The 27,015-nt window shown below is 39.7% G+C and overlaps 2 protein-coding genes across 6 annotated transcripts in view; one reads left to right on the plus strand and one right to left on the minus strand.

Moving 5' to 3' along the window:
* INTS10 (integrator complex subunit 10) overlaps positions 1–13,892 on the minus strand; it is a 33,086-nt gene extending 19,194 nt beyond the window's left edge. Inside the window, exons 1-8 of one of the 2 annotated variants that reach the window (XM_042472149.1) lie at positions 13,707–13,892; positions 11,713–11,780; positions 9,102–9,205; positions 8,511–8,650; positions 6,365–6,446; positions 4,735–4,875; positions 3,097–3,268; positions 1,725–1,894 (exon numbers count right to left, since the gene is read on the minus strand). In XM_042472149.1, the coding sequence (XP_042328083.1) occupies positions 1,725–1,894; positions 3,097–3,268; positions 4,735–4,875; positions 6,365–6,446; positions 8,511–8,650; positions 9,102–9,205; positions 11,713–11,780; positions 13,707–13,877 (1,048 nt within the window). In that variant the 5' untranslated portion in view covers positions 13,878–13,892. The remainder of the gene's footprint in view (positions 1–1,724; positions 1,895–3,096; positions 3,269–4,734; positions 4,876–6,364; positions 6,447–8,510; positions 8,651–9,101; positions 9,206–11,712; positions 11,781–13,706) is intronic. The other variant, XM_042472150.1, reaches the window with a different exon arrangement.
* A 2,530-nt stretch (positions 13,893–16,422) lies between these two features.
* The window catches only part of CSGALNACT1 (chondroitin sulfate N-acetylgalactosaminyltransferase 1), a 32,998-nt gene continuing 22,405 nt past the window's right edge, over positions 16,423–27,015 (plus strand). Inside the window, exon 1 of one of the 4 annotated variants that reach the window (XM_042477644.1) lies at positions 16,423–16,546. The gene's annotated coding sequence lies outside the window, so the exon portion shown is untranslated. Of the gene's footprint in view, positions 16,547–19,733; positions 20,150–24,581; positions 24,707–27,015 lie in introns of those variants that run through there. The other 3 variants (XM_042477640.1, XM_042477641.1, XM_042477642.1) reach the window with 3 other exon arrangements.

Below are 27,015 nucleotides of genomic sequence, written 5' to 3' on the forward strand. Positions count from 1 at the left end.
TGAACAAGTATACCACTAGAATCCCCAATCACACTATGATTAAAAAAAAACCACTCAAGAGCACAATGAAGACATTCATACCTATTCTTTCCCACATTTGTCCAGTCAAAGGTGCATTTTAATTTTATGAGAAATGGAGCCTTGGGCTTTAATGTCAAATCCTCTAGAAGTAATTTGGAAACTGACAATATGTTCACAGCTTTTCTTACTTCCAGGACAATGATCCTTGGCCAGTCATTTATGGGCAAATTTAATATCTTTATAATTTAAATTAAACAGGTAAGCACTGCAACTCGTTAATACTTATCCAGTCAGATGGGATATTTTAGTCCTCTAGTCACTTTTTAATGCAATTTAGAAAGAACTAAAGCTACAAGATAGCTATTTTACCATACTGTCACCTGGAGAATTGTGGACGATGTCCTAAAATATTTGCTGTTCTATGACCGTAATAAATTATTGAATTGAATGATGTCCTAAAATTTCAGCCACCTGTACAGGTACTTGTTAAAAAACACAACAGGGACAAAAATTCTCCTGAAAAATCTACTGCACTTGACCTAGCTACAAACTTTGGGATGGGAGTAGGAAAGGACACAAAGAAAGAAAAAGAAAAAAGAGAAAATATGAGAGAGAGAGAGAGAGTTCTCACTACTCAAAACACATGTTCCAGTGTACATAAGCATTATTTTTCTGGCTCTGTTTGAGTATTGTGGAATACATTTCACTTGGAACCCATAAAAACTCTTGTGGACATGGGGCATTTTTAATATGCTAAAACACACTGAAATTCTCATTGGAGAAAGTGAGAATCAACAATACCACAGAGACATTCGTTTAACTTTTATCTGGTCTAGATGGAAGTCCAACAATATATAAAATATCATACTTGGCATGTAACTGAAAGCAAATTACCTTTGTTTTACACAATAAACGCTTGGAGGCAGTGTAGGAATGGACTGTTTGACCACATGCTTTTTCCTCACAAAATCCCCTAGCTCCACAGACACACAAACGCTTGGTTAAAGAATACATTGGTCCTACCAATAGTCACAGTTATGACTGGCGATATTCTACACTTAAAGAAGAGGTCTAACAATCTTCAGTCCTAGTTTTGAAACAATTCCATTGAAACCCAGACCACCTTAACTGTGATTAATAGCTGAACACTTCTACCTTTTAACCCCAGTTTTACTCCAGTTTAATTGGAGAGGTTTACCCAAAAACAATGTCACCAATACTATGGGTGTCAACTAACATGGTTCCTACTGACACCTTTGGTGACACTAAAGCCCCAAGGCCCCAAAGGTCTTTCCAAACCTTCATTTCTGTGTGTTATCTACATGGGGTTCATTTCCACCATTACTGAGAACTCCTGAGTTCCTGAAGACACAGTTCAGAAGAGGCTTGCTTTAAGCATGATGTTCAGTAGAAAAAAACCAATCAAGTACATATTTATAGAGGCCAGTGAGTTTTAAAGAGGGTCACTGCACCTATGCACGTGACTCTAGCCCTGACCGATGGTCCAGGATCATGCCATGTTGGTATGCATATATGAAAGATACAGATACAGACATGACCACCAAATTAATGCAACCCACATGGATATTTCTTTCTTTTTAAAAGTACCTAATGCCACTTTAAAAGCACGCACAACATAAAGTAATTCTGGCAAAGACTTCATACTTTAAGACTCAAAAGAAAAACACACCACTTCAACAAACCTTGGAACAAAGAAGGTTGAATGCTGCTGACATATTGGAATGCATTCTTGAAGAACACCAGCATTGTAGAATATATCACTTGGGTTTTGTATTTTGCATGGGCTTCATTATCATAGTTGCTTATGTATCTGCAGACATCTTTCATTTTGAGCAATGTATCACCAAAACTTCTAAAGATGCAAAAAATATATCATTAATGGAGTTTCTAATGTACTTTAAATTATTGGCTTAGACTGTAAAATAAGCTAATTTAAGTTACAGAAGGAATGCTTCTCATCTTTCCTCCACCAGGTCTCTTTCATAATCCAAAAGGTATCTCTAGAAGATTACAAGCTCTCCTAAACATGGGATGTTGTGGACTGCTGAGGGAAGGGGGAAGAGTCATCAAGACTTAGACAGAGGCCTGTCAATTTTGGGCAATCCAAAAATTACAACACCCACAGCTGTCCATTCCCACATTGTTCAGGAAGGGCTCAAATCACCCAGTCTTTTTGAGGGGAAAGGTGCCGGTAAGAGGGACAGAACATGAATTTTCCTTCCATTTAAGGAAAGGAAATAGAGTCCATTAATTATTAAAACCATTCCACCTTAAGGCTACAACTGTATACACACCAATCTGGGAATAAATCCTACTGAATGCAACAGTACATATTTGTGGAAATGCATAAGATTACTGTTAGTATATTTAATGAGTGTAAATACCCAGAAGACATCAGTTCTTGTCTGATCTTGGAAGCTAAGGAGGGTCAAGGCCTGATTAATACTTGGATGGGGGAACCACCAAAGATATCAAGCATTGTAAGCTATATTTCAGAGGAAGGCAATGGCAAACCAGCTCTGAGTACTCTTTGCCTTAGAAAACTCTTATCAAATTCATGGGGTTGCCATAAGTTGACAGGTGACTTGAAGGCATGTACACGCACATTTATTTTGGGATCACAGCAGTCAGCCACAATCTGTAAGGGATAAATTCTTAATGCTGAAAAAGACTACAGCCATAGAGATTTTTAATATGTTCTATGTACTACACTTTTTCTGTACTAATACATATGTCCAACACTCAAACAACTACACCACGATGGCTCTTTTAAATGCGTATCCAGTTTCATGACTTTCATTCTAGATTCACTAAACAGGTTTGATTAATCTTTTTACAGAGAAAGAATGGGAATCCTCATGCAGAGTGCATCAGTTTCTGCCTGTCAGTGCAGCTGAGTTGGCATGATTACTTCTAAATAGTTCTCCTTAGAAACAATTTGGGTTGAAACCTTAGGCTTCTCTTGTTTCATGTATTACTAGAACAATCAAGCACCAGTTTATCAGGCTGGTTAATTAAGGGTATCTTTTTTTTAAAAAAGTAATGATATCAAACCTTCTTGCCATGTCCATCTGCCACTCACATCTAACACCTACTATGGATAGTATCTTGAAGACCCTTTCCCAAGGATCTGTAATCTGAGAGGATTTCTCAGTCAATCCTTCTATTATGTATTTCTGAGAACTTCGTTTGCTGGGGGACACAAGATCAGATGTATCCTGTGTTCCTAAAAACCAAAAAACAATAACTTATTTCAGGGATGGGAATCATGCACAAAAACCCCAAAACAAAACCATCACCACCACTCCCAATTTTTACAAATTCCTGCTGAAAACACACATTTGGATCAAAATAATTTCTGCAGATCATTAGTTTTGTCCAAAACAGACAAAAGTGGCTTTTTAAGGTAACCCAAACTTACTGGATCATCATCGTCAGCTGCCACAAATGGCAAAAGCAGCACCGCGCACCAGATTAGGAACTGCTTGAAATTGCTCTCCAACCTCAGCACATGCCCAACCCTTATTTAACTCACCATCAGAAATTAGTTAACCCACTGCACTTCCTTCATCAGTATTCCTTACCCTGCATATATCAAATCTGTCTATGTCCACATGTGCAGGTACATAAGCATATATTACAGGAAATATGCCAAAATTATGCTCAGATATATCCATATGGGTTTAAAATAGCCACACATCAGGACAAATGAAGCCAGATATCCTGGGATCTGCACACACTTCTTATTCTTACTTTCAAGTTCCTTCAGGACCTCGTCTTTTGACTTTCTACTCGCATTCTGAAATATTTGTGTCTATGATCCTCATTTGCCTCATTCTACAATCTCAACTGCTTAAGTGTCTCCAGTTCCTTTAAATGGTTCCATTCTTCTCCCCTTTTGTCTCTTACAAATAGAACTGCCTCTCAGACATTCTGTGATGACTTTAGCACAACCCACAGTACTCATACTCTGTATTACGTAAGTGTAATTATATAAATGTAATAATTGTATATTCTTGTCTTTCTTTACTCTCTGAATTCCCCCTTCGTTCCTCTGCTGTCTCTCTTCTATTGTTTTCTAGACTGTAAGCTCTCTGGGCCAGGTAATTGCCTTCTCATTCTTTGTCAAGTGTTATGAGCGTGGATCAATAATTTTACTTGAGAATGAAACTATTTAAATCATTTCCCTTCTGGAGTAATGGTCATATCCTTCACAGCAGGATTGTTTTATCAAACAGAATTAACCGACACACTCATCACAAAATGAGGGTGCTTGAGAGTGGGAAACAGGACTGAGATGGGACAATCAAACTGTTATAGACAAACACAGGTCCAAAACACACTGCAGAAATAATTCCATGTTAGCCAGCTTTAACTGCCCTGGCTCAATACTACGTAATTCTAGGAACTGTAGTTTTGTGAGCCATTTAGCCTTCTCTTAGAGAGCTCTGGTGTCACAATAAACTACAATTCCAAGGATTTCATAGCACTGAGCCAGGGCACTTAAAGTGGTCTCAAACCAGATTATTTCTGCATTGTGCTTTCAACTACAGATGAGCTTTTTAGTAAACGATAGCCCTAAACACCCCATTCTCCTTTACAAGATGATACATATTATTTTGAAATATGTTAACCCCTCTGGTCTTCCTTTCTCAATTTAATAAAAATAATAGTAGACTTCAATAGTTTTACCTTGATATTGGTTTTCTGTTTGTGCAGATCTAGTCACATAATTAATGTAAAATTCTGCAGCTTTATTCAGATACATGTATAACAGATTGGCAGGGAGCCGCACATCAGGGTTGTTAATTATCAGGGGAAGGACATCACAGACTAAAAAATATAACAAAATACACAAAAATATCAGATTTGCTTTACCGGTTAGCCTGACAACATACCATATTTAACAAGGGAAACCTTACAGAACTAAGCAAAGACAGTACGCAGTGGCAGGCTGGTATAAGACTCACCCAAAAGTAAGACCTTTTTAACTAAAAGGATAAAAGCTTGTACATGTATAAGCATATACATTTAAATGTATAGTTTACTTTTTATGAAAACATGTACAATTTTAATTACTTGTGTGTTAAAATGTATAGAATCAACAAATCATTATCTTAGACATAAGTACAGTTATTTTAATGAACTGCTATTCTTTCTCAAGAATAGAGAATTTTAAAAAAATTCAAAGCCATCTCCTTGTCACATTCTTTGTCACAGAACAAAAAACCCTGGAGCCTCCTATTGTCCCATCAACATCAAACCCAATAGAAGCTGTTGGCTACCTAAGAACCTTTAGAATACATTTCAGCATCTAGAGCACCCCAACTTTTCTTCCAGTGGAAGATAAGAAACTCGGCTAGAAACCAATGTTTCCAGATTTGCCAGCATGTAGCACATTTTAGCAGACTAAAAAAATAGCCACTGCCTATAGGGTTAGAGAATAAAAATACTGTGGGCCCTTGCTATCAGCCGGGGACTGGTTCCAGGACACCTCCCTCCTGCCCCCGGATACCAAGAAACACAAATACTCAAGTCCCTATTAAAAATGGTGTAGGACAGCAGTGGAAGAAAGGCTGGGCTGCCACTCACATCCCTAGGAAGGCATTCTTTAGCCTTTCCCACCTCCAAGTAATCTACCAGCGGTCTGCTTCCACCTTCAAGCAGCTCTCATAGAGACATGACAAGTGGAGCCTGTGCTCCTCGTTCATTTGCAAACAACTAGGCAGGAGTGCAACCACCATCATTCACCATATCCTTGTGGAAGTTGCTCACCACCCTGTGATCAGCAGCAGCAGTGGTTCTCCTGCACAGTTGTTTGTGAACAAACAAGGAGAAGCATTGCCACCGCCATCAACTGCCATGTCCCTGTAGAAGCTATGTGCTGGAACAGTGTTGTGTATTGCATACATTTGAATCCACAGTAGGTTGAATCGGTAGATTGTGAGCACATGGATAATGTGAGCCCATAATACAACAGCATTGACTGTAGAATGTTTGAGTCAGCCAGCAATATGAATCCCAATGCTGCGTTTCTATTACATATATTGTATCTTGTGCCCTTTTTACAAAGGGCATACATTTCAACACAAGTAGGGTAGACTCAGCCATGGCCATACAACTCAAACTACCACATGGGGCAGGAGTGGGAGGAGAAGAGTGTTTCTGTAATAAAAATGAAAAATCATACTATTTTCACTTGAAGGATATGGAAAGGAATCTGACAGTGCCATCAGTCTTTCAAGAAATTAAAACAGCTGTATATCCTGTCTTTCCCTTTTTCAATAAAATGATAAAATAATGATAAAAAATACATTCTTACCAAATAATTTTCTAAAGCAATTGACAGGTGATTCTTGGTCTTCAATACTTTCTGCTTCTAATAGCGTTTCCCCAAGTCCCACCTTTACAAAATACAAATACAATTAAAATTTGATAGTTAATTCTTCCAGATGTTTCCCAGAATGTTTACAACATACTGAAGAAAATGTATGACTTCCTTCTTTTTTTAAAAAAGAGAGTGTATTAATACAGCATATGACCTTACACACCAACCAAGTATACACATCCTATCTGAAAACTGTATTCAGATATTAACTAATCCCTCATACACATTCACAATATTTCCTTTATATACTGCCCCTCCATCTGCCTCCCCCCCCACCTCAGGAATGGTGCTTTCCTTATTAATTTTCTTTTTCTCTCATGTGGAAGATCATTTTAATGGTTTCCTTTACATTCCTAGACCTGTTTTTCTCCTCTACAATCTCAATAATTGTTCTCCAATTACTAAGCCGAACTTCTTATTTCAATTGACCAAAATAAAACCTCTTTTTTCATTATAAAGTCAAACATCATATACTCTGATATATTTTGCTTCCATCTATTACAATTCCACCTTCCTTTGTCTTTCAATCCATATGCTCTCACTGCTTTTGCTGCTATAATTAATTGTTTAGTTAAATGTTTCTCCTCCTCCTGTAATCCTATATTCCTAACAATACTAGTTATATATCTTCATTTAATTCATATTTACCTATTATTTAATTAATTTCTATTTCTTTCCAAAATAGAAGGCAATTTACAACACTCCTACCACATATGAATATAGGTTCCTTTGCTCCCACACTTGTGCCAAGAAGCAGGTAATACATTTTTATTAATATACGATCTTGTGATATTCCATAGCATCTTCCTATCTTCTGAACCAGACTTTCATCTGTTGTTCTCCTAATAATCTTATTATTTTTAAAATTTTTGATTTCTTATACCCATTGTTGGATTTATTTCTTATTAATCTTATTGTCCTTTCCCCATATTCCCAATAGATCTTCTATGAGATTATATTGATTATCCAATAACATCTTGTAGATCCTATCACCTAACTCATGCTTTCTTGCTCCATCATCAGTATTTCTTCGAATGGGTTTTGGCAACCTTTTATAGATATTATTGCCTACAAACTCTTATATACTCTTCTTAACTGAAGACAATATTGTTTATCTATGAGCTTCAATATTTCATTTATCCCTATCCGTTTTCCTAACTTATCTGATAAAACACCAATTGTCCTATATCCAGTATATATTCTACAATTTCCTTAATACTGTTCCTTTACCAACTTCTCCTTCCTTATTCAAATATTCTATTGAGTGCTAATAGTAGTTACCTATCTTCAGTTCCCCCCCCCCCATTTTCCCCAAATTTCATTCCTAAACCAAGTTTCTTACAAACTTATATAAATAAGCAAAAATTTTATAATCTTGGTTAGCCAATGTTATAGTGTGGTAGCCTTCTACATTTGTCTCTTCCTTATTGGATTTTAATATTGAGATTATTTCCAATTTCTCAGGATTCACATATATTTTGGTTTTCTAACACGTCATTAAAAACCTTTACCAAATGAGTACTTATTTCTTTCTTAAACTATTTATAAAAGTTATCCATTGGCCCATCTGGCCCAGGAGATTTTAAACCGTTAAATTGATTTATTACTCTCTCAACTTCTTATTTATTTATTGGGGCATTTAACTGCTCCTTCTGCTTTTCATTTATGACTTTCTTCTTCAAATGTTTACTGTCTACAGCTAAACTATAATGTTTTGCAACAGTCAGGGGAACAACTTTTTAAAAACAGTCAATTATCCACATACCTGTATCAGCAAATTTTATATCACTACTTTTAAATTAAGACAGCAAAAGAAGATGCAGAAATGGTAAAACGCAATGTTTTCAATTCAGCATCAGGATTCACTGCTTTGCATCCAGCAACTGCTTTCCTCTTCTAAATAATTCTGATATGGAATACATGCAGTTCTCCAAATAAAATCTTTTACTTCTCATTTCAAGATCATGTTTTTGGTACCATGCCCATACACAGTAATTCTATAAATTTCATGGCATACAATAAAATTCGTTTTAAGGAACAAATGATGAAGTATTTGAAAATCTCTTCTTCACTCTCTTACCCCATGTTGAACCACGGTCTCAGGGAAACGTCGCAATAGGAGAAGCAACATTTCTGCCCGTTCTAATGTATTGAAACACTGCTCAGTGGCTTTCAGCAACATTTCACATTGAATTCTACCTGGAAGGGTCTCAAATAAACCTGGGGGGGGGGAGAAGACAATGCGTCAAGCAGTGTTTCCAAAGGTGAGATATAGGTAAAAAAGGAGATGACAACAAGCCTCAGCAGACAGCACATGTGGGGAACAGACACTCAAACAAATGTGGGAAAGAAGAACTAGGCCAGGATTGAGAATGGTGCTCATGGCTATGTGGCTTGGTCTGATGAGAGCTACAACAATGAGACAACATCTGAAATAGCAGATGATTCCCAACCCCAAATGTAAGGGATTACACAGTGGATTATCTCTAGAGAAAGCTATCTAGAAAAAGCTAGAGAAAAGTAATTTGTTGGTTAGGACAAGCTAAGAAACCTACCAAGAGCAGGCTATTCCTCCTATTGAAAAGACTTTAGGTACATTTGAGTACTGAATACTGTTAAACTACAGACTGCTTAGCTGGTCTGCAAATAATGCAACAGAAGAAATGCATACCTCTTAAAAACTGAGCTTGCTTATCCTGTGAATCATTCCTTAATGCCGATGTAATAACACTAATTTCCCGCCATACCACTGGTTGATCTGGAAAGTTTACAAACCTGAAATGTAGAGGGGGGAGAGACAGTTGGAACAATGTATGTTTGAGCCAGTCAAGAACAGAAATTTTGGCATTAAAAGCATGGTTTAAAAAGTAAATGTTTTGTCTGTTTGCCCATACAAATTGCAATATATGTTAAACTGGAGAAAAACATATTTATTTTGAACAATAAAACTCTTTCTGTTAAAAATCAATACATTTAGTGGTTCAAATAAGATAAACTTGTCCAGTAGCTCCACATGTATGCCCCCACTATGTTTACAGGGTGATACAGACCCTGATCTCAGTTGCCCAGAACTTTGGAGTCCTGCTGGATTATTGTTCATCCTATGCCCCTATATCAAGGCAACTACAGATGTATGTAATTTTCATCTTTTGAACATTTGTAGGATCCTTAAGTTTTTGACCATCGAGGCAACCCATCTGTTTGTCCAGGCCTTGGCTATTTCACTACTGGACTATTGCAATAGCCTACTAGCAGGTTTGCCTTCCTGCTCCTTCCCCTAATTTTAATCCAGAATGTTGCCATTTTAGTTGTTTTAAAAAGGTAAAAGTTTCCCCTTGACACGAATGTCTAGTTGTAACCGACTGTAAGGGGGCAGTGCTCTTCTCCATTACTAAGCCAAAGAGCCAACGTTTCCGGAGATGACTCTGTGGGTCATGTGGCCAGCATGACTGCACCAAATACTGTCACCTTCCTACCAAAGTGGTACCTATTTATCTACTTTCATTTAAATACCTTCGAACAGCTAGGCTGGCAGAAGCTAAGACTGGTGACAGGAACTCACCCCATCACATGGCACATGGGCCTCGAACTGCCAACCTTCCAATCTTCCAATTGTCAGAATTGGTGTCTTAACCATTAAGCAACCACGTCCCTTTTAAATTTTGTTTAAAATTGTTTTAAATCTTTTTTACATGTTTTAAATCTCCCTCACAGATCCCTCCACTGGTTATCAGTTCAAACTAGGGCTCATTATAAGCTTTTGGTCCTGGTACTTAAGGCTTTGCACTCTAACCTTATTATTATTATTATTATTATTATTATTATTATTATTATTATTACTACTACTTTGACAATACTAGAATAGTTGAAGTGAAGGAGCCAGCCATGTGAGGCCTCTTTTACAACAATAATTACTCGTATATTTGAACATCTTCTAATAGAGTATAAACACTCTCTAAAACAACAGTATGAGATGTCCAATTCATGTTTTATTTTGTATCAGGGTTTCTTGCTATGAAATGGGTTAAGACAGTTTTATGTCAAAGAAAAATTATAATGATGCGATGTCATAATGAAAAGAGCCACAACATCTAAATTTACCAGGTAGTTTTCTAAGATTTTATTCCTGTTTCTTTTATTTATGAGTGCAGGTTTCCTTCAATAATAGCCAACCAGAGCTTCCAGGAACCCCAAATGCTGGCTGTGAATGTAATAGGCCACCTTATTGTTTGAAGCTAGAGGACCCTTTTAGCTATTGTAGATACTAGTTGTAAACAGACTTGTCCTACGTCATCAATTTTCCTACTCTCATTTGAAATCCCTTACCACATTCTTTGGGCCCAAACAGACAGTCCAAAATAAAGCTGATTCGGGTCACTTTGGAGGTATGCTGTTTAAATGATACATGCATCTTAAAAGCTGTGCTCCAGTCCTTAGAATTGGAGCATGGCTTTTGTGCAGCTTTTGGACTCTTAGGACGCATGCATCATTTAAACAGCATACCTCCAAAGTGACCCGAAGCAGCTTTATTTTGGACTGTCTGTTTGGGCCCCTATGAAAGCAAACTGAATAATAATAATAATAGTTTATTATTTATATTTTCCCACCTCTCCCTGGGGATCGAGGCGGGATTACAACAGAGATAAAATACAATAATACCTAATAGTCCCCTAACCCTCACCCATCTTAAATTAATAATGCATCAGTTACTGGCAGTACGGACAACTCACTTTAGTCCATGCTGAATCTACTGTCAATCTCACTTCTAGTAGAGAGGAAATTTTCTCTGTCTACAGTGGACCTGTGGTATCTGCTGCGGTTTGGTCCAGGATCCTCCATGGATACCAAAATCCATGAATGCTCAAGCCTCATTATGTACAATGGCATAATAAAATGGTGCCCCTTGTACAAAATGGCAAGATCAAGGTTTCCTTTTTGGAAGTTACTTTTTAAAAAAATATTTTCAAGCACTGGATAGTTGAATTTATTTAATTTTATTGTATTTTATTTCATTTGTATGCTGCCTTTCTCCCTGGAGGGAACGATGGTATGGACCCAGTCCATGGATAATGAATCTGTAGATTCTCAGAGATGACTGTACTTTTGTCAAACCACAATTTTATATATCTTCACCACTCTAACTGCCTTTATCCTGTCATCAATCCTGTGAGATCCTGGTTGTTCATCTTTCCCGCTTTCTTATAAAAATACTTGTTTTAATTACAGCAACTCAATAGACTCAATTCAAAGGACTCAGGCCTCTGTTGTGAAAAACCTCTTACATGTCGTAAAGCAGTCTGCCTGCTGACGCTGTTCGTTCTGCGTTTCTTTCAATGGAATACATCTCATACTGCAAAAAGAAGGAGAAGAGAGCACAAGTCATATAAAACCCACAAATAGGGTTGCCATAAGTCAGGACCTCCAAACCGGGACAAATGTAGGACAAATGTAGGACAAATTTTCTAATGTAGGACACATTTTTTTTAATGGAGGACATGTGAAAAAATTGATTTTTTTTTTTTTAAAAAATGTTAATATAAATGCCTGTTTCTTAGGCATGATCAAAATGGAGGACATTTGGGCATTATTTCTAGACAGATGGCAGAAATGGACTTCCCTTTCTGGCAAAACACCCCCGACCTCCATTCCAAAACACACACGACAGCACATTTGGGCATTTCACATGGCTTTACTGAACATGGCCTCTTGCATCAGAGGCTTATTCCATAACCAAACCCCTTGGGTTTAACACTTAGCATGGTTTAACATGGCTATGCATATTGAACATGTCAAGGTGGTTTCACCGTTCTTGCACCAAGTGTACTTCTTAGAAGTGTGTGTCAAGGGGCTTTGGTTTTTCTTCACTGCGCATGAGTTTGTAAAAATCACAGCAATTTACATTGACCAGGCCTCAGAACCAAAACCACACAGAAAAGGCACTTTGGAAAGTCACACTCTCTCGGCTTCTGAAACAGTGCATGCATGCCTCTCAAGATGACCCACTCATATCTTCATCATCATCATCATCATCACCACTACACTATCACTGTCAAAGTAAGGGAGACTTGTTAGCATTAAAAGCACCCCCCCCCAAAAAAAAAACCCACCTTGAGGCCTCTCTGGCCACTCACTGACCACCTCCTTCCCCTCCTCCTTTTCCTCCCTCTCCTCCTCCTGAGGGTGGTGCGCGGCTGCGCAAGAGGCACTGGCTCCGTCCGCCTTTGCCTCTTTTATGCTGCGGGCGGGCGCCAAGCCTGGGGGCGGAGGAAGAGGGTGGTGTGGGTGCGCGGGGAGGCGCCTCCTCTGCCCCAGACAGGCCGCGCTGTCCTCCTCTTCCTCCCCGCCTCCCCGAGGAGGAGGAGGAGGGCAGCGAGGCCCTGCAGGCCGCAGCAACTTGGCTGCAACCGGGGGGGGGGGGTGTCCCGGTTTTTGGGCTGCACCCGTGCCGGGAGGGGCCCGGGACCCTCAAAATCGGGAAATGCACGGGTGCAGCCGGGTTATGGCAAGCCTACCCACAAAGCTATTATCTCCATAGATTTCTACAGCTTTTGTACTATCGACACAATGGAAAAGTAAGGAGGAGGGTGGTACAGTACCAAAAGATTTTGTTTTGCCACTTCGGTGAAGGAGACAGGTGATTTTTAAAAATGCACCAATGAAGTGACACATCCCTAAATAGTTTTAAAGTGCATGCATGTATATGCCTACAAACCACCACCCCCGATTTATGGCAACACCATGAACTTCACAGGGTTTTCACAGTGATTATGTCTAGATTATGTGCAAACAGTTCTGGGGACTTGGAGCAAAGAGTAAAATAAAATGAGAAAAATAATACAAGATAAGTGTAAAATAATGTTATAAATGATCTTTTGTACCTTAGGACATCAAATAGTACAACTCTTGTACATAGAAAGCTTAGAAATGTCCTGTGTAGCAAAAAGAACACATCCCTACACTTTTAATGTACAGTATATGCTTGTTATAATGTCATGTATGATGATGCCCCATGTCTGTGCCTAGTTGGTCCAAAACACACTTTGTTTGAGCCTCCTTTAACTGCCCTGGCTCAGTGCTAGGGAATCCTGGGAACTGTAGTTTATTGTTGCCCAGAGCTCTCTCTCTCTGACAGAGAAGGCTCAATGTCTCACAAAACTACAGTTCCCAGGATTCCTTAACATTGAGCTCAGCGCTAGGGAATCCTGGGAATTGTAGTTTATTGTGGCCTCACAGAGAGCGCTCTCTCTCTCTCTCTCTCTCTCTCTCTCTGACCGACCTGGATGTTGAAGTCGGCCGGGTAGAGGCTGCGGGCGGTGATGAGCCAGGCCTTGGCCGCCCACAGGTCCACCGGCACCAGTTCCCTCGCCCGCTTCACCAAGAACTCGCAGTCGCCCTGGGCGGACATCTTGGCGGCCGCCACAACCGCCGTGCTTTGACATCTGCGCATGCGCGGCCCTGACTGAACGCAGCCGCGCCGCCATCTTTGCTTTCGGGGTCCAATGGTGCTGTGGAGCTGCTCTGCGCATGCGCCTTCGTGGCAGTCGCCACAAACTTAGTTAAAGCCAGAGCGATTAACGTGAACCTTAAAGCCACCAAACCAGCGCTCCTCAAAGTGTGCCTTTTAAGAGATTTTGGACTTCATCTCCCAGAAGCCTCAGCCTTGTTGGACAATAGTCTGGGATTCTGGGAGCCGAAGTCCAAAAAAATCCCTTAAAGAGCACTGTTTGGAGACCACTGATTTGGTCTGCTCTATAAGGGATGTTTTTGGACTTCAGCTCCCAGAATCCCAGGAGTCCAAAATCTATTGGCCAACAAGGCTGAGGCTTCTGGGAAATGAAGTCCAAGAAATCTCTTAAAGGGCACAGTTTGGGAATCACTGCAACAAACAGTGCTAGCTTTATAAGGCCAACCAAAAGACATAGTTTCCAAGTTGTGGCAGTACATGCTGCAAGGTTTCCAAGCTCCACTGGCTTCTTCATCACTTTTGCTTTTGTTTAGTTTATTTTATATGTTTTTATTTCATTTATTAATTTGTTTTATGTTTTAATTGTGTGCGTGTGTGTGTGGAGGGGGGTTGTATTATTTTTACTGTGGTGTTTGGAAATGTTTTTATCTTGTAAGCCGCCTTGGGTCCTTTCCTGGGAGAAAGGCGGCGTAGAAATGAAATAAAATGAAATAAATAAATAGAAACAATAAACCAGACAAAGGTTTTTAAAATGAAATAAAATACAAATAATAAATACAAATAATAAATCAGGCAAATGTCTTATAAATAAATAAATAAATAAATAAAGCAAAGGTGTTTTAAAATGAAATAAATACATAAATAAATAGAATTAATGAATCAGGCAAAGGTATTAAAATGAACTAAATAAATAAATATAATAAATAGGACAAAAGTGTTTTAGAATGAAATAAATAAATAAATCAGGCAAAAGTGTTTTAATATGAAATAAATAAATAGAAATAATAAATCAGGCAAAAGTGTTTTAATATGAAATAAATAAATAATTAGCAATAATAAATCAGGCAAAGGTGTTAAAAATCATACAGGAGAAGAAAAAGAACCTTTGCCTGATGAAGATGCCAATGGAGCTTCAATAGCTTGCAACATGTATTTTATGCATTTTGTTTGGCCTCATAAAAGTATCACTGTTTTGTGGCTCTGGGAAGTTATTGTGGCTTGTTACATCATGGCCCATGAAAGCCAGTGTGGCCCCGTGTGGCCTAGTGGTGTGAGCGTTGGACTGTGACTCTAGAGACCAGGGTTTGATTCCCAGCTCGGCCATGAGACCCACTGGGTGACTTTGGGCAAGTAGTCACACTCTCTCAGCCTCAGGGGAAGGCAATGGCAACCCCCCTCAGAACAAATCTGGTCAAGAAGACCCATGATAGGGTTGCCATAAGTCGGAAAGGCCTTGGAGGCACACAAGAACAACAATGTGGCCAACGCAGCTACCCCTGAATATGTTTCCTAAAATAAAATAAGGTAGACCTGACCCTGACTTTTTTGTGTTAACTTGATGGGAGTATTGCCACGCTGCAGAAAGAAAGTTGTTTGACATGAAAGACCAGGATGAATACTTCACCAAACTACAAACCCCACTATTCCACAGTTAAAGTGGTGTCAAACAGCTTTATTTCTTCAGTATGGCTACATACAAGGGCTTATTCAGGGAAACTTGAGTCAGTAGATGTTCACTGTTCACAACAGTAGCAGGGTTGTTGTTCTTGTTGTGTGCCCTCCAGGTTGCCATAATTGTCCACTAAAACCCGGGACAAAATGTAGGACAAAATCTAGACCAAACTGTAGGAGAACTGCAGGACAGTTGTCCTACAGTTTGGTCTAGATTTTGTCCTACATTCTGTCCCGGGTTTTAGTGGACAATTATGGCAACTCTACCTCCATTCATTTCTGACCATACGGCGAACCAATCTTGGGATTTTCTTGCCAGGTTTCTCCAGGGGAACTTGCCATTGCCATGAGGCTGAGAGTATGTGACTTACCCAAGTGGGTTTACATCATGGCCAACTTTCATTGTAGGACATTTGGGACCAAATTCAACCAGCACACTGCCAATTTCACATCTGCGTTTGTTTGTTGGGAGGTGTTCGCATGGACCACTACATCACGATGGCTCTGTTTTCAGCAGCTTCTCTCGTTTTCATTCATTCCTCATTGATTACATTAAACACTTTGAAATATGATGTGTTCCCAGGTAGGCAACTGTGACCCTTCAGGTGGTTTTGACACACAACAACTCCCATCAGCCCCAGCCAGCATAGCCAATAGCACTCATTGGAGCTGAGGTCCATCTGGGGGGCTGCAGTTGCGCCGCATCCCCATGTAGTCATTCCACATCGTCAGGCACAAAAATATTATTTCTGAAATGATAAATATATCCTATGCAAACTCATATATGCATATCAATCAATGATGAACACTGCAGAATTACCTTAAAAACAACCCTGCTTCCATCTCTGGAGGTGTTTCAGAAAGTCAGTATTGAAATGACCAAGATCTTCATTGCGATGTGCCATCAAGGCATTTCTGGCTTATGACAACCCTAAGGTGAACCACTCACAGGGTGAGGCCATATTCCTGTAACTAGAAAGGTAATTAAAAGTTATAGTTGAGCTAAAATTGTAATGTAATGCAATGCAATGTAATTGCAATACATTGCTGTTAGGGAAAGGGATTACCAGTACTTACAAATTACACTTTTAAGAAATTAGTTACCTCCAATGTTGGTGCTTTTTGCAAGGTAAGCGTTTAGGACTGCTAAACTAAGGTTGCCATCTAAGGTTGCTTATATGAATTCAGTGGACTTGTGGTAGTTTGTGGACGTCCTGTTTTGCTATATTATCAACTGGGATTGCACATTGGACACAGATGCACTTGCCTTTCAACTGAGGTTGTTTAAATTTGCTACCTTACACACAATATATTCATTACTTTTGGAAACATAAAAATGGTTTCTGTCATTTTCATTGCAACTAGATTTCTTGAATGAAGACTCATTCCTCTCCTCATTCCTGCCCTACTTTATACAAAGTTCTTAGATCGCTTGCAGTGTATTATATAAAAGTTGAATATTTATTACTTCCTGATCACCATTATATCAAAGCACACTCTTGGAAGTTGAAGTATGCCCGATGTTTTTAATTTCCTGTTTCATTGTTTTCTAAAGTGAAGTGAAGAAGAGAAGAGAGCCCTTTCTAATAAACCATATTCTGGGGAACCCTGAGGTCATTTTGAAGTTCGTCAATGGTTCCTCAGCTAAATAGGCAGCTTGCTAATCTTCCCTTTGTTAATCTTCCCTTGCACTGTTGAGTAATGGGTGTTTGGTGGGTTTTCTAGGTTGCACCATGGGTATTACTACGGCATTTGTGGGTTAAGTCCCATTGATTTCAATGGGAATTGAACACAATGCAATTTGGATCCCATTCAGTGTAAGTAAGACTCTCCTGAATAAAACTGTTTCAAAGCTGACCCAAAAGTGCAAAATTAGGAGGAAACAACTTTTAATACACCCTACATAAAGGTAAAGGAAGTCACTTGACATGAATGTCTAGTTGTAACCAACTCTAGGTCTAGGAGCAGTGCTCATCTCCATTTCTAAGCCGAAGAGCCAGCATTGTTTGAGGACTGCTCTGCTGATCATGTGGCCAGCATGACTGCACCGAACGCTGCTACCTTCCTACTGAGAAGTGGTACCTATTTATCTACACTGCTCCCTCGGGTTACGAAATTAATTCGTTCCGCGGCTGCTTTCGTAACCCGAAAAGCCTTCGTAAGCCGAATTGCCATAGGCGCTAATGGGGAAAAGCCGCGTTTCGTGCGAAAAAGCGCCGAAAAGCACCAAAAAAATTTTTCGTAACCCAAAAAACATTCGTAACCCGGAACAATTATTTCCAATGGGGATTTTTCGTATCCCGGAAATTTCGTAACCTGGGTATTTCGTATCCCGAGGTACCACTGTACTTGCATTTGCATGCTTTTGAACTGCTAGGTTGGCAGAAGCTAGGGCTAGTGACAGGAGCTCACCCCATCATGCAGCACTCAGGCCTCAAACGGCCAACCGATCTTCCGATCATCAGAACTGGCATCTTAACCACTAAGCCACTGCATCCCCTGCATCACTCTTGTCATATTTGGGGTCTCCATATTTTCATATCTGGGGCCAGACATGTTCTTAAGAAGTCCGGATAACCTTTGGAACAGGACATGAAGACCAAAGACATATGGAATGACACAGGTAACACCAAGACAAAAGTTGAATGAGTGTGCTGATCACTCCTTCTTTCCCTAGGCTCTCTGTATATCTTCTTGCACCAAGAGTCAAAGGAGGTCTCATTACCAATGCTTCCTACCTACTCAATGCTGTGTTCTCAGCCAAGTTCCCTATCCGTCTTCCATGGGCTTGTCCTAAATCCATTTGCTGTTTTTGTAATTCCAAAGTTAAAGACATCTACCGGTCCAGAATCCATTGTCAATTGTGTGAGAAAGCCATCAGGTCTTTGTTACATTGCAAATTAATGGCGTCTCTACAGGTCCAGAATCTATTGCTGATTCTGTGAGAAAGTCATCAGGTCTTTGTAATTTCAAATATTTAAAATTATAAAATGGGGGCCTCTCCTTTCTCCTCCCACAAAGCCTCACTCCACTCATAGCATCTCTTCAGCACTTTAAAGGGACACAGGTGAATGCCATGGACGGACCGGTTCTGTCCAAAGGCAAGTGTTTGAGGAGCAGTGATGTCACCCCCTTTCAAGGTGTCACCTTGTGCGGCCTGTATCCCCTGCACATCTAATGACAGCACTGGCAATACCAAGGACATCAATATCTGTAAAGAGTGGAGTAATCTTCTGCCCACTTTTTTCCCCTAAAGGACTTGCTTCAGTAGCACAGAAAAAAACATGACAGAACTAGGAGGAATGTTCGCCAGAGAAATACCATATATACTCAACTGTAAGTCGACCACATATAAAAGCTGAGGACAACTTTTGAGGCCCAAATTATGGATTTTGATATGACCCGTGGATAAGTCGAGGGTAAAACTTAGGGGCATGTAATAAAGGATGTAAAGGAAAACAAAACAAAGAACCTACAAGATTCCAGCAGGCATAATATTTGTACACATACTAAAGGCTGGATGGATGAGAGAGTAGAAAGGGGTCAGTGCTTCCAGGTCAGATTAAACTCTTGCCTATATATATATATATATGCGTTAAAATACAGTAGTTACATTGACCCATGGATAAGTTGACTCAGGTTTCTGGGGTCAATTTTTTAAGCTAAAGTTCTATATTCTAGTTCTAGACTGTATAAGAGTATGTACAGTACATAAAAATAGCCCCCAAAGTACTGAGTGTTGATGTACACAGAAGACCATGGGACATATACAAAATTCACACTATGTTTGGGAAAACAGTTGCAACTCCGCTTGTGGGTTACCACAGAAGATCCGTGATTTATTAGTGTCAGACTAGAAGCTATCTCTGTCGAAGCACTTTATCTCTAATTGTTCATTTAACAAGCAGCATTCATATGGGAATTCTATTGAGATCATGAAGCAGCAGCCCTCCTCACCTTTAAAAAGAGGAAAAAGAAAAAAAGAGAGAGCCTGTCTCCCAGCCAAGGGAAATTAGCCAATGCCAAGAGCATATTGAAAAGCTGTCTTCAGCCAGGGCTGGCCAGTTTTAACAACTCTATTCCCTGTTCTGATTTGCACACTGGGCTCTTTGACGCAACAGAAAACTGCTCCCCTCTCCCACTTCCTCTTAAACCTGCCTGGACAATTTGAAGCTTGTGGATCAGCTTCTGCCCCCTCCGCCCCCACATCAGAGGCAAGTTTATATGAGGATATTCTTGACCGGTTTATTCCGTGAAACCATCCCTGTCCCCCCCACCTTCCTTTCCTGTTTTCTGTCAGGAAACTGCAAGCGAACACAAGGTTTTCATTGCAGATCTGTGTGGCTGGACTCCTGACCATTTGACAGTCAAGTGCTGCTTTAGAAAGTAACCTGGTTTGGCAGCCAGGGCAATAGAGGCACTGAGAAGTTGACCTGAGTTGTGTGGATTAAAAAACGACACGTCACAAAACAACAGTGATCTCCAGAGTGTCATATATGAAACCATAAATTATCCTCATTTTGAAATAGTCTGGAACTAATCTACGACACGTGCCCCATGGAGAGCAGCATTGCCGAACACTGGTGAGTGCATGCGTGATACTTTGCTTACAACTGTGTAACAAAAAGAATGATAGGACTGCTAATTTGTACTTTGGGATCCCTTATGTGTGTATATGTCTTTTTGTAGAGACTTACCTCATAAGAAATAGAGCAGAAATAGAATTGACGTGGCTTGCTTTCTGGGGTTTTGAAGTTGATCAAAACAGCAACATTAGTAATGGAACACTATATTACACTTTACTTTCGAGAAACTGAGAAAATTCCTTATTTGCTTCTACTGTATTAGATGCTGAAAAGAGATCTATATATATATATATTGCAATTGGCCTGCATTTATCTTGTTAGTTATCCTTTGTATAGTACAGTATGCTCGCATCATATGCAGGTGCCTTTTATGTGGCTTTCAGCTTATGCGTGATGGAAGTTGCAATGACACATGCGCCCATGGCGCGTGAACTCCCGGCATGCACAAGCCTCATTATTTTCAGTGGGGCTTGAGCATACGCTCTATTTGCCTTATGCGGAGGGGTCCAGAACGGATACCCGCATAAGGCAAGGGCGCACAGTATTAACTGCCAATGGCAAAACACCTGCATTTCAGTTTAAGACACTTGCAATACAATGCTTGTTGCTGCTGTTACTTGCCCTCGAGTCAACCTTGACTCATGAGGATCCTGTGGATGAAACATCCCCAAAACCCCTACTGCTCTGCTTAAGTTTTATAGAAAGATGCCTCTCATTGAGTCTAACCATCTGGTGTGCAGCCTTCCTCTCTTTCTACTACTGTCCACCTTTCCCAGCATTATTGTCTTTTCTAATTAATCATTAGATGATGTGACCAAAGTATGACAGCTTCAATCTGATCATCTTGGCTTCTATGGGTATTTCAGCCTTGATCTGTTCAAGGACCCATCTGTATGCCTTTTTGGCTGTCCATGGTATCCTCAGCACACTTCTCCAGCACCACATTTCAAATGAGTTGATTTTCTTTTTATCCACTTTCTTCACCGTACAGCTTTCACATCTGTACACGGTGATGGGGAATATAATGGCTTGGATGATTCTAATGTTTAATGTTCAGCTGTATATCTTTACCCTTTATTCTTTTCTACTCTTTCATGGCTGTCCTTCCCATTCCTAGTCTTCTTTTTATCTCTTGAATACAGTCTCTGTTCTGCTCAATTCTTGATGCAAGGTACAAGAAATCTTTAACTATTTTGATTTCATAATTGTCTAGGTTGAATTTATGTAGGTCCTCTGTAGTAATCTTTATGTGCAGCAAGAAGCTTGCCTTTGCACTTTCTTTCTCAACCTCCCTCAGTAATTGTTCCAAGTCCATGATGTTTTGTGCTAGTAATACTGAGTCATCTGTATATCTTAGACTGTTGATATTTTTTCCTCCTATCTTCACTCCGTCTTTTAAGTCTAAGCCTGCTCTTCATATGATGACCATCTCTTGGGAGTGCTTGGATTTTGAATCCGGGTCTCTAGAGTCGCAAAAGTTACTCATAAGGAAGAATGGACAAGCTAGGAGAGATTGCAGCAGTTGGCTTTTGCCTAACCCTCTGGGCAAGGGAAGATCTTGCCCCTTCCTCCCTTCTCCCCACAGCTGAGTTAACTGGCTCTCAAAATAAATCATACTGAAGGTTCTAGACTTATAAATAAGATGCCTATGCCAACATAGCAGCACACTCAAACTGTTTGGAACAGTATAGCAGCTTTCACCAAGGGACTGTATAAATATACAACTTAAGTAGTGAGATAACCACCTGTCGCAGGAGTGGAAAGGAATACTCTCAAGAAAAACCCATTGGGTGATCTTGACCAAGTCACAGGATCTCAGCCTCAGCGGAAGGCAATGGCAAACCTCTTCTGAACAAATCTTGCCAAAGAAACCCCAGGATAGGTTTGTCTTAGGGATACCAAAAGTCGGAAACGACTTGAAGGCACAGAAGAAGAAGATGTTGGACTGCATGGTCTTAGTAGTCTTTTACAACTCTATGATCCCATGAAAGTTATTACCTACCTGAGTTGCAAATAAGTCAGAAGTCAGAAATAACTTGAAGGCACACAACAATTTCCTTCTGTCTTATTCATGTTCTTTGTGGCAAAAAAAAAAAAAGCGCCTTTTCATAGCATTAGGCTTGTAATTTTCACTTCAAGGTAGTTGAGGATGTCACAAAGATACAAAGGAGACTATAAATTCCTAGAACGGTCCATCCTATGATTCTATGGATTACGACTATGACTTTTGACTTGGTGGTTTACGTTTTTTGACTCTATGGGTCCTTTCTGGGAGAAAGGCGGCATTCAAATGAAATAAATACATATATGAATAAATATAACATCTCTAATGCCACATCAGCAGATTTGTTGCTTGCCAAAAGAGGACCTATTTCCTTTTAATAGTCTGTCCCTGTGTTTGTACAAAGCGGAAATAGGACAAGAGTGCTATTGCCAGAACTCTCTAATTCAAAGAAAATGAAAGTCTCCAGCACTGCCCCTAAATTTTTGCAAATCACAGGAATGCAGGGGAGAAAGCACAACAGCCATCGCAGAACTGAAAACATTGCTATGCTCTTGTCTGTGAGCCATTATATTTTGTGGGATTCATTTGGTCTGATTTCCGCATTGATGCTCACTTCATTCCAGCACAATGACACTCACTTCCACAGCACTCTATTAGTAGATTGCATCAGTGTTACTCTGCCACTTTCTGTTCTCAGTCATCTATCAGCTCTGGTCCAATCTAACTCAAATGTGTTCTCTGACTGACATTGTTATAGGCCATAAATTACTATATCAATAATATGGATTTAAGAACGCTATTGTGTCTGTCCACTTGAGACACAGCAACTGCTCTGTTTAGTCTAGAAAAGTTAGAAGAAGGGGGGAAATTTCATGGCACTGCAGTTTGGGAGGAATCCATTGTTTACGATGAAGAAGAAGTAGCAGACCTCTTACAACTGCTCTTGGACAACTGGCTGAATTCACCAGTTTGCTCTTGTTGTGTGCCTTCAAGTCATTTCTGACTTAAAGCAACCCTAAGGCAAAGCTACGATGCGGTTTTCTTGGCAAGTTTCATCAGAAAGGTTTTTCATTGCCATCCTCTGAGGCTGAGAGAGTGTAATTTGTCCAAGGTCACCCAGTGGGTTTACAAGGTTGAGCCAGGATCTGAACCTTGGTCCCCCAGTGTCCTAGTCCAACACTCTGAGCAAATCTTTCCAGGAAAACCCCGTGATAGTTTCACCTTGAGGTTGCCATAAATCAGAAATGACTTGAAGGCACATAACAACAGATTAGAAAGCAGTAGAAAAAGAGACAAATGACATTGTAAATTGATTGATTGATTGATTGATTGAATCAAAGAAGGCCCAGCCTTCAATCTTCAGGAGTTGAGATGTTGATGACTGGGGCTCAGGAGGTCTCCCTTTCATAGGGCTGTCATAAGTCAAAAAAGTTGACTTGATGGCAACTAAGGACAAACATTTCTTGGGCCAGTTGCTAGTAAAGTGGAGTGGACAGTTATGTTTTACTTTCTTTAATGTTCACGATTGTTCAAATACAGCCCTTTTTAATCCAGTTTCTAAATAGGTTTGCAAATGGTCTTTTAATAAGACCCACAAAAATGGATACTCATGCAGTTCCCACCCACCCATCATATCATTTTTGAGCATTTCCCCAGCGCATGCCTTTGGGTCTACTATTGTCCCCAATGTAAACATTTTTTTACATTACATGGCAACAGAGGACTAGCTTTCAAAATGTGGAGAAGCATGAAAAACCAAACAATGTTATGGCGCGCATCTATGAAGTGTTAATTAAAATGCAACTCAAATTTCTACCTCATCCCAAGGAGGTAGGCCTTTAAGGTTTAAATGGGGAAAATCATATAAAACTTGGCTTCTTTCTTTGCTTCAGTGAATAAAGTGAAAACCACTGTTTTCATAAAGCTATCAGTATGGTTGTGTGTGTGTATGTGCGCACGTGCGCACACACACTCAGAACACATTACACTTTTCCTTGGCTTTCTTTAAACACCTGCAATGAACAGTGGAGCAGAATGGCACCATCCCATGCTTCCAGTTTTAGAACAATTTTGTCTTATCCAAGAGACAAGGAAGCCTTGATAAAGTTACAGCCCAATCTCCTTAATGGAAACCGAATTAAATTAGCAGCACAAAATACGAAAGAGTGCTGGAAAAAGTCTTCAGTTGTGATCTCATGTCTGGGAAAAGAAACCTGATACATTATGCTGAATGTAAATCTAGCATGCTGGGTTCATGCAGGCTGAATGAAAAAAAGTCCATTTCATTCAGAAGGCACAATATGAAATGCTGTAAGAAGAAGGAGAACAAGAGGGGAGATGGGAGGGGAGACGTTGGTGGTGGGTGGCAATTCTGGATGTCACCTAAAAAACCAGAATGATGTAATGGCCAGTGGGAGGAGGCAAAAAGTCATTGAACACACATAGAGTTCCCCCTGTCTTTGGACCCTGGAAGAAAGGGCAAAGCTGCTGGAAATTTCCTTTTGCAGAAGAATTCTACAAAGAAAGAGTAAGGCAAACACAACTTTCCAGTAAGTTTTGAACTTTTCTGCTTGATTATTAACATGCATTAGTTGGACAATGCTATTATTTGCACATTTATCTTTGCTCCCATTTATATTTGCATCTCCTCTTCCTTTTCTTGTCTATCTCCCTGTTGGTCTTCACATTGTAAAGTGCTCAGGGCAGAGATCTACATTTCTATGTCTCCCTCTGTAGATGATGGAATAAAAATAAAATAATAATATAGAGCACTGTATTATTTTATTTAACTAAGATGCGGGCAGATCTAAACTTTCATATAAATCATGTTATTGGATACTACAAACTAGAAGAGTTTATTCCTGACGTTTCGCCGGCATCTGTGGCTGGCATCTTCCCACTATTCACCTACATATTTTGAAGTAAGCCTATTGATTTCCACATACCTTCCTTTCAAATACATGATTTTAGTATTGCGGCATAGGTTTGTAACTTTATATATATATACAGTGGGACGGAGTGTTTGGAATCTTTTTTCCATACTATGTACTTTGCAATTGGGAGAAAATCTTAATGATTTGATAGCAGAAGATTGCATTTTAGACTTTTGTAAGTAAAAAATGACTGAGTTTTAGTCCAAAAAAAGAACATTTCTAAGCTCTAACCTTTAGTCCAGTGGGCTACTAAGACTACAAGTGCGCACTATCAGTATAAAGGCAAAATAAAACCATAGTCCTGAGTCTGCAAGACCTGGGTAGGGCTGCATCCGCATTGCAGAAATAATCCAGTTTGACACGACTTTATCTGCCATGGCTCAGTGCTATGAAATTCTGGGAACTATAGTTTGTTGTGGCACCAGAGCTCTGCAAAGTACACTTCTCAGAATTCCATAGCACTGAGCCAGGGCAGTTAAAGTGGTGTCAAACTGGATTATTTATGCAGTGCAGATGCAGACCAAGTCGGTTGATGATCTTGGAAGTCTCTTATACATGGGATTGCCATAGGTTAAAGTTGTTAGTGGCAAATGACAATAAAAATGTGTCACAGGCAAAGAGGACAACCAAGAGACTATCAAAGGACAATGCTAAAGGATGCCTTTATAAAAAGGAACATAGAGGAAAATGTGAGTTTAACAAACCCATTTCTTCTTTTGTAAGGTAAAACCTCTGCCATTCCTGGTCTAACCAGATTCATACAGATCTAAGCAACTTTACTGCCCAGTTCTTCAAACATTTGCACTGAGTGGATAAAATTTCAAGCATTTGCCTCTCCAGTGTCCTTTGCCTCAGATTCCCACCTTCAAACAAACAGGAAAGACAGGATTCCCTTAGATAAGAATGAGGAGCCCACCCTATACTTTCCTCTACATAAATATTCTCTGAACAGTCTTTTGACAATAGCACTGGAACTAACAGGGACTGTGAAGGAGAAAGGTGCAATTCGAGAGCAAGTATGTGGCAGTGGGCTCCAGGACTGTCCACAGTCACTGAAATGTGTAGGATAAATAGTTCATACCAACTCGCAAAGGCATGAAACATTTTCAGACAGAAATCTCTTCAAGCTGGCACTAAAAGACATTGAGCAGCTGTTCCATCTTTTCCTCATTAATAAATTTTCTATGGTTAAAGAAGACAGAAGAAGCAGTGGAAATACAAAGGAAGTTTACTAGCAATGTACAAAGGCAATGTACAAAGAAAAACCAATTGAAACAATACAGAGATAGCAACACGTTAAAAACACATTAAAATAACCTTTAAAAACTCCTCAAAGTACACTGAGCCCTTGTTCTCTGCTGGGGTTTGGTTTCAGGTATCCCCAGTGGATACTCAAGTCCCATTAAAAACAATGGACAGTAAAATAATGTCCCTTCTATAAAATGGCAAAATCAAGGGTTCTTTATAATTTTAAAAAAGTATTTACAAGCCATGAATGCTTGAATCCACGGATAAAGAATCAATGGATACAGAGGGCTTACTATAGTCTAAAACCAATAATAGAATCCGGTTTTAAAACAGTTAAAACAGAAATTTAAATCACTGAATGCCATGTGGAACAGTCCGCTGGAAGGCTAAAAAAGATGGGGACAGGCAGCCTAACTTTCTTAGGCAGGGAGTTGCACAGTCAGGGTGCTACCACAGAGGAAGAAGCCCTGTTACATGTACTGTACCCACAAATCCAACCTCACAAGATAATAGAGGACAGTATTGTGTGAAATCCCCTTAAATTTCGAGAATGTGGCAAGGCAATAATTTGATTAATATCTCACCCCAAACTCCTCATGCATGTCTGAAAGCAGAGTGGAAGGTATTAGTTCAACATCTGACAGATGATGATCAGATTTCTGTTGGAACTAGAATAG

Source organism: Sceloporus undulatus, chromosome 6, assembly GCF_019175285.1.
Source record: "Sceloporus undulatus isolate JIND9_A2432 ecotype Alabama chromosome 6, SceUnd_v1.1, whole genome shotgun sequence".
Classification (NCBI taxonomy): Eukaryota; Metazoa; Chordata; class Lepidosauria; order Squamata; family Phrynosomatidae; genus Sceloporus; species Sceloporus undulatus.